The sequence below is a fragment of the Typopeltis vanoorti genome, chromosome 3 (assembly GCF_054136105.1).
Source record: "Typopeltis vanoorti isolate ZY-2024b chromosome 3, IOZ_Tvanoo_1.0, whole genome shotgun sequence".
Classification (NCBI taxonomy): Eukaryota; Metazoa; Arthropoda; class Arachnida; order Uropygi; family Thelyphonidae; genus Typopeltis; species Typopeltis vanoorti.
This window is the reverse complement of record NC_143551.1, coordinates 92820484-92839614: the sequence shown is the minus strand read 5'-3', so window position 1 is coordinate 92839614 and position 19131 is coordinate 92820484. Positions and strand designations below refer to the sequence as shown.

Sequence of the window (19131 nt, the reverse complement as noted above, 5' to 3'; positions counted from 1 at the left end):
CTGCAATAAATTTCCTCCCCCCCCTTTTTTTTTTTTTTTTAGTTCAACAAACAATTTCAGCTATATTTTTCACTTGGATGAAAGCATGATGTTTTCTTTCCTTTTAATTTTAGTATTCGTTACTTTCAAAGGCTCTTAACGATATCTGCTTAGGAACAAGCTTGCTTACTTAGTTATCTATACAGGGTTTTTATTTCTTCTCTTGTTACATCATGATAACTGAAATTTTCACATTCTTAAGTTATCAGGTTGTAACAGGAGGACATTTCCTCCTCAGACATCCATAGGTTACATCACTGACTTAATTTTAACTAAATTTGGATTATATTTATTTCTTATGTTGCTTATATTCCAAACTATTTTAATCTAATTTGATAAAAATGAGGGGGATTGCAGGGGTGGGCATCCACTACAGATAACTCTACACATCACATTGTTCAACTGATTTTGACCAAATTTGGAACAGCTGTTTCTGACATTGCCTAAGGCCTTATGAAAAGACAGCCTGATAGACTCAAATGAAGGACAGAGCACAGGCAATATCTTTTTTCAACTGTTTTTGACTAAATTTGGAATATACTAATTTTCTTACATTATTTAAGATCCCTTGACAATTTTCTACATTGCTGGAACAAAATGAAGAGCAGAGCAGTAAATGAAGAAGAAAAAAGAAAATATCTGAAACATCACTACAGATTGCAACCAATGTCAGTAATTTATTTTTTAAATGTTTTATCTACTTCACTAAAAGAATTAGACAATATCCCATGAAAAAGCAGGCAGTAGATGGTGGATTATAGTGTATAGGTTATAGAGCATTAAGTAGAGTAGAGTAGACAAATAGTGGATTGTGTAGTGTAGAGTGTCCTCCTGTGATGAGTCCTTGGACTTCAGGGAGGCATAATAATAATGTAAAAAAAAAAGTGAGCTAAGTATGGCTGAAGTAGGAGATTAGCTGCAATTTATAAGCATAAATTATTAAATATAAGCTGCTTGGCTGACATTATTGTTTCAATTATTGACAGTGACAATATAAATTCTACGAATTACTAAAGCAATAATGCCTGTCAAATAGTGACTTCTAAATTGCACCTAACCTCCTGCCTCCTAATTATTTGGCTTCCTTTTTCACATATGTGAGATTTTTTTTTTATGAGATACATATATCAGTTCCTCATGTGAAAGTGTATAGCATTTTATTATAATATTGTCTATAGCATATTATAAGTGCCATAAATGGACAGGAAGAGGAGTCTCTATTGATATTCTTTTTAAATAGTAAGGATTTTTTAGAAAGCAAAGGCAAATAGAATGAAAAAAGGAGAAAAGCAACCTAAGTGATTTTATAGTTTGAGTGTGAATAGCTGCTGTTATTACAAGTTTGGTGGAAAGTGGAGGAATGATAGATACAGTCTCATTGAACTAGCACCTGTGGAATTTCCTGTATGGAAAAAAAAAAAAAAAAAAGACATTAATTAGCAGACTATCAGTTAAAGAGAATAAGCATAAAATGGACAGCATCAAGTATTTTTTTCAAGCAAGTTGTTGGTGTGTCATCCCAAATGTGAGAGCAGTATTAGTAGATTTGAGATTTGTCAAAGTTATTAGCTGAATGGATAAAAAGGAATATTTTGAGCAGAAAAAAGGATGTGAAGGTTTTGAAGACTGAAGCGGCTTCAAAAAACTTGAGGAAAAGCTAGAGATGCAGGTCAGTCCAAGATGAGAAATCTGGGTAATGAGGGAAGATGAAACAAGATCTTTCTTTAAAGAAATAATATGACTGTTTTTATAAAGTTAGCATGATTGTCATGTTTCACTGGAGAATGGCAAGGAGATCAGTGTTTAAGGTTCCGATGGTAAAATAACCTTGAAGCTTTTAATGTTTGTGCACTGCACGTTTGTCAAATGCATAGAAGGAATGGAATATATCACCATGAACAACATGACTAGGGACTGGGATATTGGTTCATGAGAGATGGGCATAACTTATAGGAGAAAGAGAATAGGCAGTAGGACAAAATCCTGGAACACTTTACACTGGTAGAAAAATCCAAGATAGTAAACTGTTTGCTTTGACATGTACTGAAAAAACTGGCTCTGGCTATCCACTTACAGCAGGTTGAAAGGAGGCCATAATATGACAGTTTGCTGAACAGGCCTCTGACCAGACCCAATGAAATATTCTAGAAATATTGAGAGTAGCAGCACATTCCTCCATGGCTTATGTCTTCAGAGTGGATGGTGTGCAAGGAGATCTGCTGTGGATATAGAGTGGTGGGAGAATCCATAATGGACCTCCAGTAAGTGATGAAGAATTTGATTGTTAATGATTAAATCCACTATTTTAGTGGACAACTATAGGATTCTTTCCATGGTTAGGTGCCAGCTGGGTATAAAAGGAAAGTACAATTTGGTAGGATGATACCATAAGGGCTAGAAAGCTCTTTATTAGCTAGGTTATTTATATAATGTTCCTTTGGCAAAAGGCCACCATAAACATTGTTTCTGGTATGGTAGGTAGTGATTTGTCTGGGTCATCCGTGCACCAATTGGAAAAAAAAATTATGCCAACAGGTCAGTGTCTTTTTAGGTGTTGTTCATTGGTACAAATTTAATAGTTGAAAACAAATTAACAAATCCAAGTTTGATTTTGAAAGGGTTAAATGTTACTTTTTTTTTATTTATTTAAAAAATTATTTTTATTTTTATAAATGTTAATCCTGCTAACGAAAGGCTGCAGGCCAGTAGTACTCTGGGTGGGCTATGGAATTAGTGAACCTGCTTAGAGACCAAACATTTAGGCCCCTAAATAAGTACAATGGCAGTGGTCTCACACAAGGTTACAAAAATCATCTCTGCCACCTAAATACACATATAATTGTGGAAATTGAATCCACAGTCTGTTGATTGGAGAGTGGATGTGTGCTTATCCACTTGGGCAGCAAGGCTGGCACTTGACATATGCATTAATTGTAAACTAAAAGTAAGCCGTAGTTGTCATAAGCCACTGATGATATCTGAAATATTTTCTTAAATTATTATGACACTCATCTTAAAAAATCAAATCTATCCAGTGCTTTCTGATATAATTATGTACTGTGTGAGAATATTATACTATATACAGGGTGTTCGGGATAAATTTGACAGTTTCGTAAGGAAAAAGAAAATCTTCTTTGTATCTATTAAATTTAATGAATTGACAAAAAAACATTACAGGCAGAGTTAATTACAATACTATCAACAAGATTTACTCAAAATAACCACCATTAGCATCGATCACAGCTTCAATTCTGCTTCGGAACCTCGAACAAGCTGATGCTACAGTCTCCCTGGGAAGGGCCGCAAAAACTGTTTTAATTTTATCCATTAACTGGGCTTTTGTATTACTGGAAGTGCGATTGGTGTCTTTTTCAAATGCGCCCCATACAAAATAATCCATGGGGTTAAGGTCTGGGGAGTTTGGAGGCCAAACATTTGGACTGGTGAAGTCGTAGAAATTTTCAGACAACCATTTTTGACTTTTCCCAGAGGTGTGGCAAGGGGCCGAATCCTGCTGCCATACATACAGCCTACCATTGGCTACCCTTGTTATCCAGGGCTTGACTACAGTTAGCAACTCCACGAACAAAGCCCGAATTCCAATGCCAGGGTTCTTCAACACCTGTTCCTGCAGATTTGCGAGGAATTCTGCTGTACGAACGCAATCAGATCGTCTGCTAGGGATCTTTCTTCTTGCTACATCCTCGTAGTCACCATTGCAAGTCTCTAGTTCATGCCTGATTGTTTTTACTGTATTCAGGGAGCATTGGGCAGCAGTCGTAATATCCTTATTTTGATGGCGGGCACGAATCATCATGATACAAGTTATTCTCTTCCATGATTCAGGTGGGTTCCAGCTATCCATCCTTTCTGACATCTTGTATATGAATGAAGAAGGGTCCAAACTTTTAAATGAAGAGAAGTGTGTGTTAATACATGTAACTTACGGAAAAATATAATTAATTATAAATATGTCAAATTTATCCCGAACACCCTGTATATATATATATGTGTGTGTGTGTGTGTGTGTGTGTGTATATATATATATATATATGTATATATATATATATATATATATAGGGTGTTCGGGATAAATTTGACATATTTATAATTAATTATATTTTTCCGTAAGTTACATGTATTAACACACACTTCTCTTCATTTAAAAGTTTGGACCCTTCTTCATTCATATACAAGATGTCAGAAAGGATGGATAGCTGGAACCCACCTGAATCATGGAAGAGAATAACTTGTATCATGATGATTCGTGCCCGCCATCAAAATAAGGATATTACGACTGCTGCCCAATGCTCCCTGAATACAGTAAAAACAATCAGGCATGAACTAGAGACTTGCAATGGTGACTACGAGGATGTAGCAAGAAGAAAGATCCCTAGCAGACGATCTGATTGCGTTCGTACAGCAGAATTCCTCGCAAATCTGCAGGAACAGGTGTTGAAGAACCCTGGCATTGGAATTCGGGCTTTGTTCGTGGAGTTGCTAACTGTAGTCAAGCCCTGGATAACAAGGGTAGCCAATGGTAGGCCGTATGTATGGCAGCAGGATTCGGCCCCTTGCCACACCTCTGGGAAAAGTCAAAAATGGTTGTCTGAAAATTTCTACGACTTCACCAGTCCAAATGTTTGGCCTCCAAACTCCCCAGACCTTAACCCCATGGATTATTTTGTATGGGGCGCAGTTGAAAAAGACCCCAATCGCACTTCCAGTAATACAAAAGCCCAGTTAATGGATAAAATTAAAACAGTTTTTGCGGCCCTTCCCAGGGAGACTGTAGCATCAGCTTGTTCGAGGTTCCGAAGCAGAATTGAAGCTGTGATCGATGCTAATGGTGGTTATTTTGAGTAAATCTTGTTGATAGTATTGTAATTAACTCTGCCTGTAATGTTTTTTTGTCAATTCATTAAATTTAATAGATACAAAGAAGATTTTCTTTTTCCTTACAAAACTGTCAAATTTATCCCGAACACCCTGTATGTAAAATGTGTGTGTGTATAGTGCATCGTGCATATATATAAGAATGCTTCGTGACATATAACGAGTCACATGTTTGTAGCCAGTATAAATTAGAGGAATATGATGTTCCCAAGCCAGTGCAACTTTGTTCGGGTGAAATGGCTGCGAGAAGGGAACTGATGGAGTTTGAAAGAGGTGTTGTGATAGAATGCCATTTTGCAGGCCTATTTGTTTGTCAAATTGCTGACAAATTAACTGTCTCAGATCAATAATCAGTGATACTATACTGAGATGGAAGTGCTGGGAGTCAACTGCAAGTGCTAACAGCAGTGGATGACCCACCACACTCACCGAACATGATTGTAAGGTACTACAAAGGATAATATCTAAAAGCCATCGGTTGGCCAACACGTTGAATGCAGAGTTCTGGGCATTGATTGGAACAAATCTGCATAAAAACATTCAGAACCAAGACTCACAACATGAATTTCCATGGTAGGATTGCAATATGCAACCCCCAAATTACCTGAACCAATATGCAGCGTCATTTTGAGTGATGTAAACTCAGCTCCATAACACAGTGGGAAAACTGTGTTATTGAGCAAGGAATCACACTATTACAGTGGGAAAGCTGTGTTATAGCGTGACGAATCATACTATAACCTCTAACGAGCAGATGGATGGGTGTGGTGGATGCCCATGTCTCTTACCAGTGTGTGTGTGTGACCCCAACTATAAATTTAGGATTGGTGGTGTGATGATGTGTTTTTTTTTTTTTTCTAGTTTGGCCTCTGACCTCTGCTTGTAGGGCCACGAGCGTTGAAACTCCGAGAGGTATCTGAACATTCTGGACGATGCAATGCTTCCTACTTTGTGACGTTTCTATGGAACTGACCATTGTCTCTTTCAGCAAGACAATGGCGTGTCATAAGGCTGCTGCTGTAACTGAGTGATTTCTGAACATGAACATCACCACATGACTTGCCTCCACAGAACCCTGATCTCCAACCCTGTTGAATATCTGTGGGACAAACCGGAGCATCAGATGAAGTCAAGGGACATCCACAACAGTCCAGACCTCATTACATGCCTACAAGAAGAATGGTCAAAAATTCCCATCAGTCACTATCGTATGGAAAGTATGCCTCATAGGACTGCTGCAGTCATCGCAGTGAAAGGAGGTCCTGCGTTTAATTAAGGTGGATGCCATGGCTGTTTGTTCTTCACACTATGGTGTCCATTGACTTCTTTCCAAGCAGTGTATAATCATGCATTAGAACTCGGTACAGTCAGTTTTCACTGTAACAGATTCATAGGATCATAAGAATAGTTTGCTGTAGTGAATTTCTTTTAGAATAGTATTATATTTATGGGGCTTTAGTTGGGACTTTTCATCTTTTGTTATAGTGGCATTTGCTATAGTTAATCAATTGTATTTACCTTAATAACTGTTCATATATATATATATATATGTATGTACCATATTTGCTGGCGTATAAGATGCACCCCCTTTTTTGTACACATTTTCTAGAGAAAAAACTTCACTGAATATTATAATGAATTTACAGTATTTCAAATATAAAGTAATAAGTAGGTCTACTTTCAACAAATATATAATCTAACTAGGAAAGAGTACCTAGTTAGATTACCTAGTGGATCAATAGTTCAATTTCTTTTAGAATAACATTGATAGAGATTTCATTGGGACTGTATAGTAGTTTACTATAATATGTGAATTTGTTATTACTGTAGTGAGAGTGGGGCTATAGAAAAGAATAAGCATTTTTGGATGTTATAATTGAGTTATTCGTGTTATTACCATACAACCCAACCAACACTAGTTGTTGCCACTTCACACCACCATCATCTGAATTATCAGAATATGTCACCATACATTATTGTAAGTTATGTTTACTGTGAGTTGCTTTTTTTTAGATCCTCTTCCTGACTCCACCAATTTCTTATAATTTTTTCAGTTGGGGTGGCCCAAAATGTCTCTCTGCAGCCCTGTTTCCATGTTCTTTAGCATAGGTAATCACACGTAGCTTGTATGCAATACTGTAGCAATGCCAATATTTTTCAGCCATAATTTGTCAAGAAATTTAGAGAAAATTTAATGGCAGAAATTTATCACCGTTTTCACAACAATTGGAAAGTTTAAACGAACAGGAACACAGCTGTGATCGTCGATGACAGTGCATGCACATCCACTGAACTCTACATTACTGGAATGTTCACACACACTGCAAGGAAGCAAGAAAGAAATCGCGTAACTCTGAGCAAAGAAAATTTCCAGAAATGAAAGTAATAAAAAACTGAGCATTGATGTATAAGACACACCCTGTTTTCAGACTTATTTTCAAAAAAAAAAAAGGGCATATTATGCACCTGCAAATACAGTGTGTGTGTGTGTGTGTGTGTAGAAACATTTTCTGACTATTTGGCATAATTGTCGACTCCTCGCTGTAGCAAACGTGTAGGCTCCTTGGTTTGGTATAATGAATAGTTCAATTTCTTTTAGAATAACATTGATAGAGATTTCATTGGGACTGTATAGTAGTTTACTATAATATGTGAATTTGTTATTACTGTAGTGAGAGTGGGGCTATAGAAAAGAATAAGCATTTTTGGATGTTATAATTGAGTTATTCGTGTTATTACCATACAACCCAACCAACACTAGTTGTTGCCACTTCACACCACCATCATCTGAATTATCAGAATATGTCACCATACATTATTTTAAAACAAAGAGGAAGACAAGAGATAAGATTTTGAACTACATTTATGATTACCAAAGGGACCTCCTGTGTACAGACATCCTTTTGAATATTACAGGAACCTGCAAATCAAGTGTGCATGCAGCAGAGCACATGTAGGAGAGACTGGGTGCTCTTTTTAGAAGTCCAAGCTGAAACATATCAATAGATTAGGTGACTGGTACAGTATTGTTATCATACAGATGGCTGTATAATGGATTATTCAGCATTTATTTGAAGTAATTAAATCTCATAGCACACCACTGAATTAGGGATTGAGATTACATGGTATACAGAAAATCCCTTTTGAAGATTTAGTTATACAGATCTGCAATAATATCAAGATGTATGATGTATACAAGGGATATATACATACATACATTAGCATCCCTTGTAGTATAATATACCATCATTTCCTGATACATATCAAGGATATAAAGGATACTATGATAGCATAATCATCATATAATTAAGATTACATTATTACCAGCTGCCCATTAACTGTTTTATTTCAAATTAATCTCTTATAACCTTAATCAGTGGTGATAATGCCTTTGGTTGAATGTGGATTCTAATCCTGTCTGGGATACAAAAAAACTATAACAGCTTTTCAAATGATGGCGAGTTAGCCAGTCTCATATGTTTTCTGCCTGGAAACTTGGGTTTTTCATTCTACAAGATAGAGTGACCAGAGAATACACATACAATTTTTGTGCAGATAAAATTAAGACAAGATTTTGCTGGTCTCGTTGGCTGAGTGGATCATATGCCTCTTCTCCAACCAGCAGGTATTGGTTCATCTTTCCCCATTGGCACAGATATTTGTGAATGTTTTCAGGAGATGAATTTTATTGTCTGAGACTATACCCTGTTTATTGGAGGCCTGAAGTGGCTTGAGAAAGTTCCATTTGGTTTCTAGAGTATTGTGTCTGAATTATCTTAAAAATTAAATATTTTATAAACCTTAGCACTTCTCTAGTGTTAATGTATTATAGGTTTACAATCTTTCCTTGGTGAGAGTTATATTATACAAAAAAATAAATAAATAAGAATAAAAAAAATCACATTAATAAGGTTTCTCATGAAACCCAGTTAGACTATGAGAGCCATTGAACTTAACACATAAGGGGAACATGAAAACTAATCTGATACTTGTAAGATATCCAGTATTCTCTGATACTGTATTGCAGTCTTTTAAGGCAATACTAACTACATCAGCACTTAGATCTTGTGCTTTAGTGTTTTCCTACTATCCTGGCATCGAACAACCATTTTGCTATCCTTCCATTTTGTTTAAGTGACTACAGCAGATTAAATTAGCTCTGACACCTTGACTACTAATACTCTCAGGTTCTTTTCTCAAGTTAACTCTCACTGACAAACTTTTGTTATAGTGAAGTTTGTTCACTATAACAAACTACCAAAACACCATAGCCAAAATCCCATAGTATTTAACCTTAGTTATGAAAAAAATAATTATTAAAAGCTTTTGATATTTCTGAACAAGCTGTTACTTTGATTAAAAACTATATAAAAGAATTTGTTCTGTTTTTAGGAAGAACTGCTAAAACAGGAAAAGTATTTTAATAATCTGGAGAGAAAAGAACAAATGGAATTGAAAATGCAGTCTGTCACAGAAATTGTCTGTGATGTTGTATCATGTAAACAGGTGAGAAAAACTTTTTAAAAAATTATTTTGTTTTAGCATTTATTATATATTTCAGTTCTTTCCTGTCAATATGAAATTTCCTTGTAATTTAATATTGGCATTTTAAAATATGCAGAACATGAAGTGATTTTCAAGAACTTTGGTTATATTGCTGCAAAGTTTTTTTTTTTGAAAATGACTTTTGCATTTCATTATAGCTCAGTTACTTCACCTTTTCTTTTCTGTAAGTATAGAATAAATAACTTCTTTCTAAGAGCTAGACAGAATTCTTTAGATCTTTTTTGGCAGTTCATCATAGTAAAAACAAAGGGAGAAGAACATTTTAGATTTGTAAATCAAAGTTACTTTGAAATGGTCTTTTGAAAGTCTTATAATTCTTAGTTTATCAATGTGTCTCTTCAGGAAATACATGCTCACTCATGACAATGCTTTAACCTATAGCAAGGACATCATCTGTAAATTGCATTTAAGCGATAATTGCATTCCTGTGTGCAAATTCAGCAAAATAAGTGTATTACCATGTCATTCAGACAAGTCTCTCTCTATTTTTGTTTTAACTGGGTATTGTTTTTGAGTTTGAGGCTATATCGTTAGCAGTTGGTATTTATCACTTGTGTAAAATTCATGAATTTTATCTGTTTTGTTGTGTTTTTTCCTCAGAAAATGAGTGTTTTGTAGTATATTAAAGTAGATTTTCATGTTTTTATAGTATCTAGTGTTTTTATAACATATTTTTATTGAGATATTGCAAAACTAAATACATCTGTAAAATGACACCAAAAACGCACAAGAAATGGGACATTAACAAGAACAGTGAAGTTGAGAACAAGAAGGCTTGCCTCACTAAAGAGGATATTGAAAATGATTTAACCTTCAATTCCAAGGTTAAAGCAGATTATTAGACAGATGATGTGGAAATTACAGAAAGTCGAGCAGCATTTAAAGGAACATATGGAGCATAATAAAGTTAAGCAGCAAAATTAAAAACAACAAAACATGGAATTAGGTAAGTTAATGCATAACAAAAATCAGGTAGGTAAAGTTGATTGTAAAAAGGGAGGATATTATTTGGTATATGGTGACTCTTATCATACAACATGCCATTGATGAGCAGGTTATAACTTCAGATTTTCCTGGAGCAAATATTAAAAATATAGTGCATGCAATTAAAAAACTGGAAAGCAAAGCAAAAGAGATCATAATTCTAGTAGGCACAAACAGCTTAACGAGCAATAAGTTCAGTATGGAAGAGGATATAAAAAGATTTTTGGAAGAAGTGAGAAAATGACAATTGTAAGTATATTATCTAGATATGATAGAAATGTGTTAAAGTATGTTCAATCTCGTTAACTGCACCATTTTGTTACTCATATACTATGTACAGGTAACCCTCGTAAACGCGGTACTTATACAAACTGATCTACAAATTGTAGTAACCCTTGTTCAACGCGATTTCGATATAAAACGGTTTACAAATTATAGTAACCATTTTTATACACTGAAACCTGTGGTGAATTCATCAATAAAAAACACACGTACTAACCACAGTTATAAGTTTTAATTGTAAATATTTCATCCCAAGTTTCTTGGGATATCCTCAGTACAGTAATTCAAACAATCCTAGGAATAACATACAGTTTGCACCCTAACTGTATGTTATTCTTAGTATTGTTATTTAAAAAAAAAAAAAAAAAATTCCTAGTATTGTTTGAATTTAATTCTATAACACGCTACTGCATGCATATTGGGATTCTATTATAATCATGTACCCTAACTGTATGTTATTCCTAGTATTGTTTGAATTACTGTACTGAGGATGTCCCAAGATACTTGGGATGAAATATTTACATATTAAAACTTATGACTGTGGTTAGTACGTGTGTTTTTTAGTGAGTAACCTTTTATCTTTTCATATATTTTATACTGCGACTTAAAAATCAAATTTTATCTTTTAAATTTGTGCCTGCCCATATCGTGCATGTACGTCAATTGTTTACTGTATAAAGTGTTTATTGTTGAAAATTGTCTTCATTTTCTGCTAGGAAAACACATTAAAAATCATAAGTATGTTAATCTCAAGCTGAGCACTTTATTTTCTGGTGAGTTACGTATATAATTAATATGTAATGCTTTTTTTTTTTACGTAAAAAATTATTTTAATAGTAATGGCCACTAAAACTTCAATAAAAGGGGGGAAAAAACTAACATTGAAAAGAAAATTAATTTCGGTCGAAGAAAAAATAAATAAAACTCTTGGATCAGTTGAAAAATGGAGAAAACCTAAGAGTTGTAACAGGGACTTTGAATTTAAATGAATCAACAATTCGAACAATCAAACAAAATGAACATAAAATCTGAGAAAGTTTTATTGCTGGATCAACGGTAAGTGCAATGCATGTTGCTCAGGTACACAATATTCTAATAGAAACAATGGAGACATCTCTGACGATATGGATAGAAGATTGCACTCAAAAGAAAATTCCTTTGGATGGAAATCTTATTAAACAAAAATTCTCAAGATTTATAAACATTTAAAAGAACTTGATCAAGATTCTTCAGAAGAAAGCTTTCAACATGGATTTTGTGCCAGTAAGGGTTGGTTCAAAAACTTTAAAAAGCAGTTTTCTTTGCATAATCTTAAAATCCAGGGAGAATTAGCAAAGCTGCTGTAAACGAAATTGGTACAGTTAATAGATGACATCGAACCAAATGGCGGGGAAAGTTCTTCTGATGATTTTGATTGTGATGAATCCGTTAAAGAATTCAGTTTAAAGAAATTAGCAGAAGGATTGAACTTGCAAAAAAGTTAGGAAGTTATTTTACGGATAATAATCCCTCAATGGAGCACTCCGGAAAATTCAAGAGACAATTGGATATTTTTTTAGCTCCATATTATGAACTTAATAAAAAATTGCAGCATAGTTGTAAGCAAGGTCTTATTACTGACTTCTTGATAACTAAACCAGGCGAAGTATGCAACGAGAATTATACAAATGATGTCAGAGAGATTTCAAGTGATGACGGCGTCCGGCCACTCGTAAATAAAGAATATCTACAAAATATTATTTTTGAAGACAGTGATGATGATGATTAAAATATGCCCTTTATTTTATTTTACCTAAAACATTTATGCATTATGTCCAATGAATTTTACGTACAATTTGTAATTTTTATAATTTTATACTATGTATTTGTTTCATGTCTGCTCGATTAGCCTAGTGGCTTTGCAACTATATGCGTGGGGAAAAAGTGTTCTAGGTTCGATTCCCGTTGATGATGTGAGGAGCTTAAGCCAAGTTAGTCGGTCTTGGGCATGGACCGCAGGTTTTTTCCACCAGTTAATCTGGAGTTTTTCATCCCATAAGCAGGCAAACAGGTCCCCATGAACAAACAGGGTATAGGATATAGTATGGAAAGGAAGGCAACGGGAAACCCCCTTACTCATAGTCATTTCCCCTAGATGGGTGTATATATAGCTTCCCCCTAAACAGCCAAAAGGCTATAACCACACAACAACAACAACATTTGTTTCATAGTTTGTATGTTTTCTTAACTTACATGAATAAAAATATTTTTTTGTTGGATATGTCATTGTTGTTTATATAATTTAAAAAAAAAAAACGATTTTGGAACATAACCCTACTTTTTCTATATGATCAGAGTCTCGCATAACACGATTTATATAACACGGCATTTCTATGGAACTGAATATCCGGGTTATACGAGGATTACCTGTACTTCCACTACCCTGCTTTATCTTTGTTTTCTCTCATCATCATTATCGAATTCCTGCCACGTACCGCTTGAGGGGTACGTGGCAGGAATTTGATAATGATGATGAGATAATTGCTGCCGTGTACCCCTTGAGGGGTACACGGCAGCAATTTGATAGTACTGCATGATATGATAGGATATGATAGTACTACATGAAAAAAAATTACATCATCACTAACTTCCTATCTACAATGTTCCTCCAAATTAGTCTGTTACTTGTTAAGACTCCAACATTATCAGATATTATACTTCTATCATCTAAGGCACTTTGTACCGTATCAATCCACCTATATCTTGGTCTTCCTCAGGGTCGTTTTGCTGCCAACCTGGCAGAGAACACTTGTTTTGCTAATCTTTCTTCTCCCATTCTGTTTAAGTGATCACCACCTGAGATTAGCTCTGCTAACACATTACTGGATGCTGACAATGTCAAGTTCTTTCCTAATATCCTTGTTTTTAATATGATATTGCCATTGATGCATTCTGTTCACACCTATAATCTTTCTCAGGACTCTCATATCTGCAGTCTCTAGTCTTTGGTCAAGTGTTTTACTTCTGACCCAGCTCTCAGATCCATAAGTTAAAACTGGTTTGAACACTGCCTTGTATACAGCTAATTTAGTGTTCAGATTAATTTATCTCTTATTCCATATGAATTTATTCAATTGACTTCCCACCATACCAAATTTGCTGATTCTATTGTCTATTTCTATATTTAATTTACCATTCTCACTAAAAATCGTGCCTAAGTAGGTGAAATGTTTTACTTGTTCCACAGGTTCACCGTTCACAATGCAGTTGACATTTTCAACAGTTCTACCTATTTTCATTGTCTTTGTCTTTTTAATGCTGACCTTCATACCATATCTATTACAACAGTTATTCAATTTAGTCAGGAACTCTTGCAAACTTGTAGCAGATTTATTTAGAAGTATAACATGTCCGCATAAAGCAAAGAGCTGACATTAACATCTCCAATCGTGATATCATGTTTAATACCACTTTCCTTCATAATGTGATCCATATAGATAATGAATAACAGAGGGGATAATGTACATCCTTGTCTCACACCAGATTTAACATTAAACCATCTTCCTGTACTTCCTTCAATTCTAACTGCTGACTTAAAACTCAAATACAGACTAAGTATTGCTTGATATAATGCCCCATTGACACCATATAACTGTAGCGTATTGAATAGCTTCTCTCTTGGCACCTTGTCATATTCCTTTTCAAAATCGACAAAACTTAAATAAAGATCTCTCTTATATTACCATGCTTTCTCGACTATTTGTTGTAAAGTGAAGATCTGATCCTAACAGACTCTATTTAGCTGAATCCAGCTTGTTCTTCACCTAGCTTTTCTTCCACAATTCTTCTCAACCGTTTCTCAAGTATACTTGCATAGATCTTGTCAGGAACACTCAGTACGGAAATACCTCTGTAATTCTCATATTCAGTTTTATTTCCCTTTTTATATATGGGTACTGTGAGAGCTCTACTCCAGTCATTGGGAATTCATCCCTCTGTCCAGGCTTTCTGAACTATGCAGTGCAACCACTGTTAGACTCTTATACCACCATACTTCAGCATTTCTGGTCGAATATCATCTACTCCTGCTGCCTTTCCACATTTCAAGCCTTTGATGGCTTTTCTACTTCAAGTATGGATATGTATTCCTGACTGGATGCTTGGTCAGTGTTTTTTACCACTGTGCTGTCATCACTGCTTGTTTCATTTAGCAGTTTTTCGAAGTAATTACTCCATACTTCACGGATATCTTTTTCTCCTGTTTTCATCACTTTTATCATCTCTAACTCCTTTTACAGCACTCTTTCCTCCATTCCTAAGCTTCTTCAACAACCTCCAGAATATTTTGCCACCGTCATGATATTTATTTTCTATATTCTTGCCAAAGTCCTCCTATGACTTTTGTTTAGCTAGTTTTACACAGTTTTTAGCTTTCTTACATTTGTCTCTGTATTCTCTATGAGCACAAGCTGACTTATTTCATAGGAACTTTTGATATGCTTTCTTCTTTTCCTTCACTGCCTCTTTAACTTTCTGTGTACACCATGGAGTTCTAATATTTCTATCCTTGCAGACTACTTCACCACTTGCCTCTCTAGCTGAATCAATCAGGGCTTTCTTCAAGGCTTGCCACTGAATCTCCAAGGTTTGATTCCTGTTCTCAAACTCTTTCATTTTTTCTTCAATAATCTTTGTGTATTTTAGTCTACAGTTCACATCTGAGAGCTGCTCAACTTTTATTCCCATTAAAACTTTCTTAGATGTCATTCTTTTCAATATGAAATTCAATTTTATTCTGCTCAAGACTAAATAGTGATCACTTCCAATTTCAAATCTTCTGTACACTCTGGTGTCCTGCACCAGGGAGAAAACATCACTATCAACAATAACATAATCAGTGAGACTTTTCTTATTCCTTGCTTCTTCTTTCCATGTGAATTTGTGCACATTTTTAGGTTGGAACATGGTGTTAGTAATAACCAGTCCATGTCCTGAGCAGAAATCCAACAGATATTTGCCATTATTATTAGCTTTGCTCTTTTCTCCAAATTTTCCCAAAATATTTTTATATATATCACAATCATTTCCTAACTCTGCTATTTACATTCCCAACAAGGACCAACTTTTCCTTTTTCGTTGTCTCAGTTGCTTTTTCTAATGCCTCAAAAAATTCCTCCAATTCTACCTTAGTAGAACCTTCTGTGGGACCATAGGCACAAATAAGTCTCATTGTCCAGTTCCCCATTCTCATATTTGCCCACATTACTCTACTTGAGACTGCCTGCCATTCAAGAAGATTTGCCTCGTATTTTGTGTTGAATACTATGGCTACTCCTTCTTTTCCTTGATTGTCATTTCCTGAATATAACATTTTGTATTTATTGCTCAGAAAGATCTCACCAGTTTTTGTCTTTTTTTTGTTTCATTCGCCCCTATTATGTCAATCTGGTACTTATCTAATTCCTCAGCTAGCTCCATTTCTTTGCCATTCAGGCTTCATATGTTGATAGTACCGATCTTTAACTCTGGTGATGTTGAGTTGGGCTGTGTTTTCAGATTTGTTCCAGTAGCTGACTTTTTGTTGTTTGCCCTGGTTCCCTGGCGAAAATAACGGGGGGCAGGGCTTGTTTGACCGGGTGATGCCCCAGTCGGCATGAAATTCTATCATGTTGTACCATCATTTTTTTATTTTGGTTTAACCAATAGGAATACAATTTGGTCGGCTAAATCCCAAATTGGCAGCCCATCCTCGTTCATTCAGTATCCAAGTAGATACCCAACAGGGTTCACCACGAGAAGGTGAGGATTGGACATTAGGTCAGAAGCCCTGGTAGGTTCTCCGCATTCCTTTAAAGGCTATGTGGAGGTCTCCTCTCAGTTATACAGCTTTGACCCTGAAGCACCCCGGAGTTGAGGTCTATGACTGTAATAGTAGTAACAGTATGTCATGTAGCAGTGAATTGAAGCCATCTGGTATGAGATGGAGTCTAACAAGATCAAATGCTTATTGGGGCAGAGGAATACTGTTAGACCTAGTGGATCAGTTGCTAGTGACAAAGAAATGTATTACCAAATAAAGATGATGTTTGCAAAATGATTAATTATAATAGAGGGAATGTAATTATCCAAACATTGATTGGATAGCTGTGAAATCTCTTGAGAAGAATGAAACTGAATTTATTAAGCTGTTGCAAGACAATTTCCTCAATCAGAACATTGAGTTAGATCCGATAATTATACAAGGATGGTTTGAAAAGTTCTCAGCCTAACAATGAAAAAACGAATTTATAATTTCAAAATTTATTTTTATTTTTCAACATAATCTTCCTTAAGAGTAATACATTTATTCCAGCACTATTATCCCATCCCTGTAGTGGTTCTCAGTAAGATCTGTAAAATATCCCTCTACAGCTGCAATCACCTCTCGATTCGAAGAAAAACGCTGACCAGCGATGAAGATTTTTAGCTTTGGGAAGAGACAGAAGTCAGAGGGAGCCAAATCTGGGGAATAGAGTGGATGTTCCAACAATTTCATTGTGTAGATCCCTTAATTTTCCCATTACCAAAACACCTTTGTGGGCAGGTGCATTGTCCTGATGAAAGATGATTTTTTTCTTCTGCAAACTGGGTCTTTTCTCACGAATGTTTTCGTCGGTTAAAAGATCGGAATAATATTCCATGGTTATTGTTTTACCCTTTTCAAGATAATTAATAAACAAAATGCCTTTAGCATCCCAAAACACCGATGCCACGACCTTTCCTGCTGATGGAACCGACTTTATCTTCTTTGGCGCTGAACAACCAGCTTCTGTCTACTGCTTTGACTGCTGTTTGGATTCTGCTGTGTAATGGTGAATCCATGTCTCATCCATAGTAATAAATTGATGCACAAAATCAGTTTTATTCTTGTTAAAATGCTCCAAGAACTGTTCAGAGATTTTCATGCAAGTACGTTTTTGATCTGCTGTGAGCAAGTGCAACATAAAATATATCCTACACGTTCTTTTGAAATGCCTGTAGTCTCAGCAGTTTCACGTACTTTGATTTGCCGGTCATCCAATACCATATCATGCACTTGATCAACGATTTTTGGTGGTGTTACACTTTTTCGATGTTCTTCACGTGGATCACCTTCAAGGCTGGTATGGTCATATTTAAACTTGGCAGCCCATTTCTTAATTGTCGAAAATGAAGGAGAAGAATGCCCATAAACTTTTACCAACTTTGAACGAATTTCTTTTGGCATTAAACCTTCTTTTACAAAGAATTTTATAACTGCACGATACTCAATTTTATCCATTTCAAGGGATACAGACAACACTTTTGCTTCAGACAGCTGTATAAAACAAACTACTTGATAGAATGGCTTGCAATTTCACATGGATGCTTATGACAGATGTTCCAACTTAGAAAAAAAAAATCTTGCCAATAGGGTTGCCATCTATGGTCAGGGCCGAGAAATTTTCAGACCACCCTCGTAGTTTTAGAGGGGGGGGTTCAGTTAAATACATAGCTATTCTGACTCCAGTTGGTGACAATAATCATATGGTACTTACTGACTTAACAGTTAACACTTCTTTCAAGATGCACTCAAACTTTGATCCTTTATTTCTTTATTGGGTTCTGAATGGGAAAAAAATGAATATTAGGTTTGTTTATTAAGCACTTGACTGATTAGCAGTGTATTTCGTACTTATATGCACCGTGCAGTTTTGGAGCATTTGTGTCATGAAAATGTGTTTGTTGTAGTCCACTGCCTGGTGAATTAATGGGTTAGAGTGTGGATGGCTGCATTTGCAAAAACGTTTGTGGCTGTTTCACATAGGAAGGTTGTGATATGAATATTAGCTTCTCAGTGAAGCTGAGGATTCCTCGTGAATCATGGAGTGTTGAATGCCATGTGGATGCACTTGTTCTGTATGATTTATATTTTTTTGATGTGTAGGTCTGCCATTTTTCCCCAGTTTGGTGATCTGTACATCAGTATAGATCTGATCATCATTTTTGTATAGGAGCAGTTGATTTTCATGTCTCACTGACTACATCGGTTCAATAATGGGTAACGTTGTCCTATTGCTTTTGAGTAAACATAATCTACATGGGATGGGATGCAAAATGGAGTTCTTTGTTTAACTGTATTCCTAAGTATTTGGCAACTGACTGCCAGGGAATGGGGCATCAAACATGATTTCATGTTGGCCCAAACTTATGGTTTGGGCCAGTATTGCAGTGTCATCCACATATGGAGCCACTGTTGTGGTTGCCATGTCAGCCATATAGATGGTGAAAAGTAAAGGTGACAGTAGAGATCCCTGGGGAGCTCTTGCTGTAATTCTGCAGTCAGTTCAAATGATCTGATTCCCTATAGTTTCACACAAAACTTCT

General features: G+C 35.5%; 1 protein-coding gene across 2 annotated transcripts in view; it reads left to right on the top strand.

Moving 5' to 3' along the window:
- Positions 1 to 19131, top strand: part of Mcm10 (minichromosome maintenance 10 homolog) — a 156130-nt gene that overhangs the window by 115114 nt on the left and 21885 nt on the right. For both annotated transcript variants that reach the window (XM_090390737.1, XM_090390736.1), the window contains exon 14: positions 9328 to 9441. In XM_090390737.1, the coding sequence (XP_090246863.1) occupies positions 9328 to 9441 (114 nt within the window). The remainder of the gene's footprint in view (positions 1 to 9327; positions 9442 to 19131) is intronic.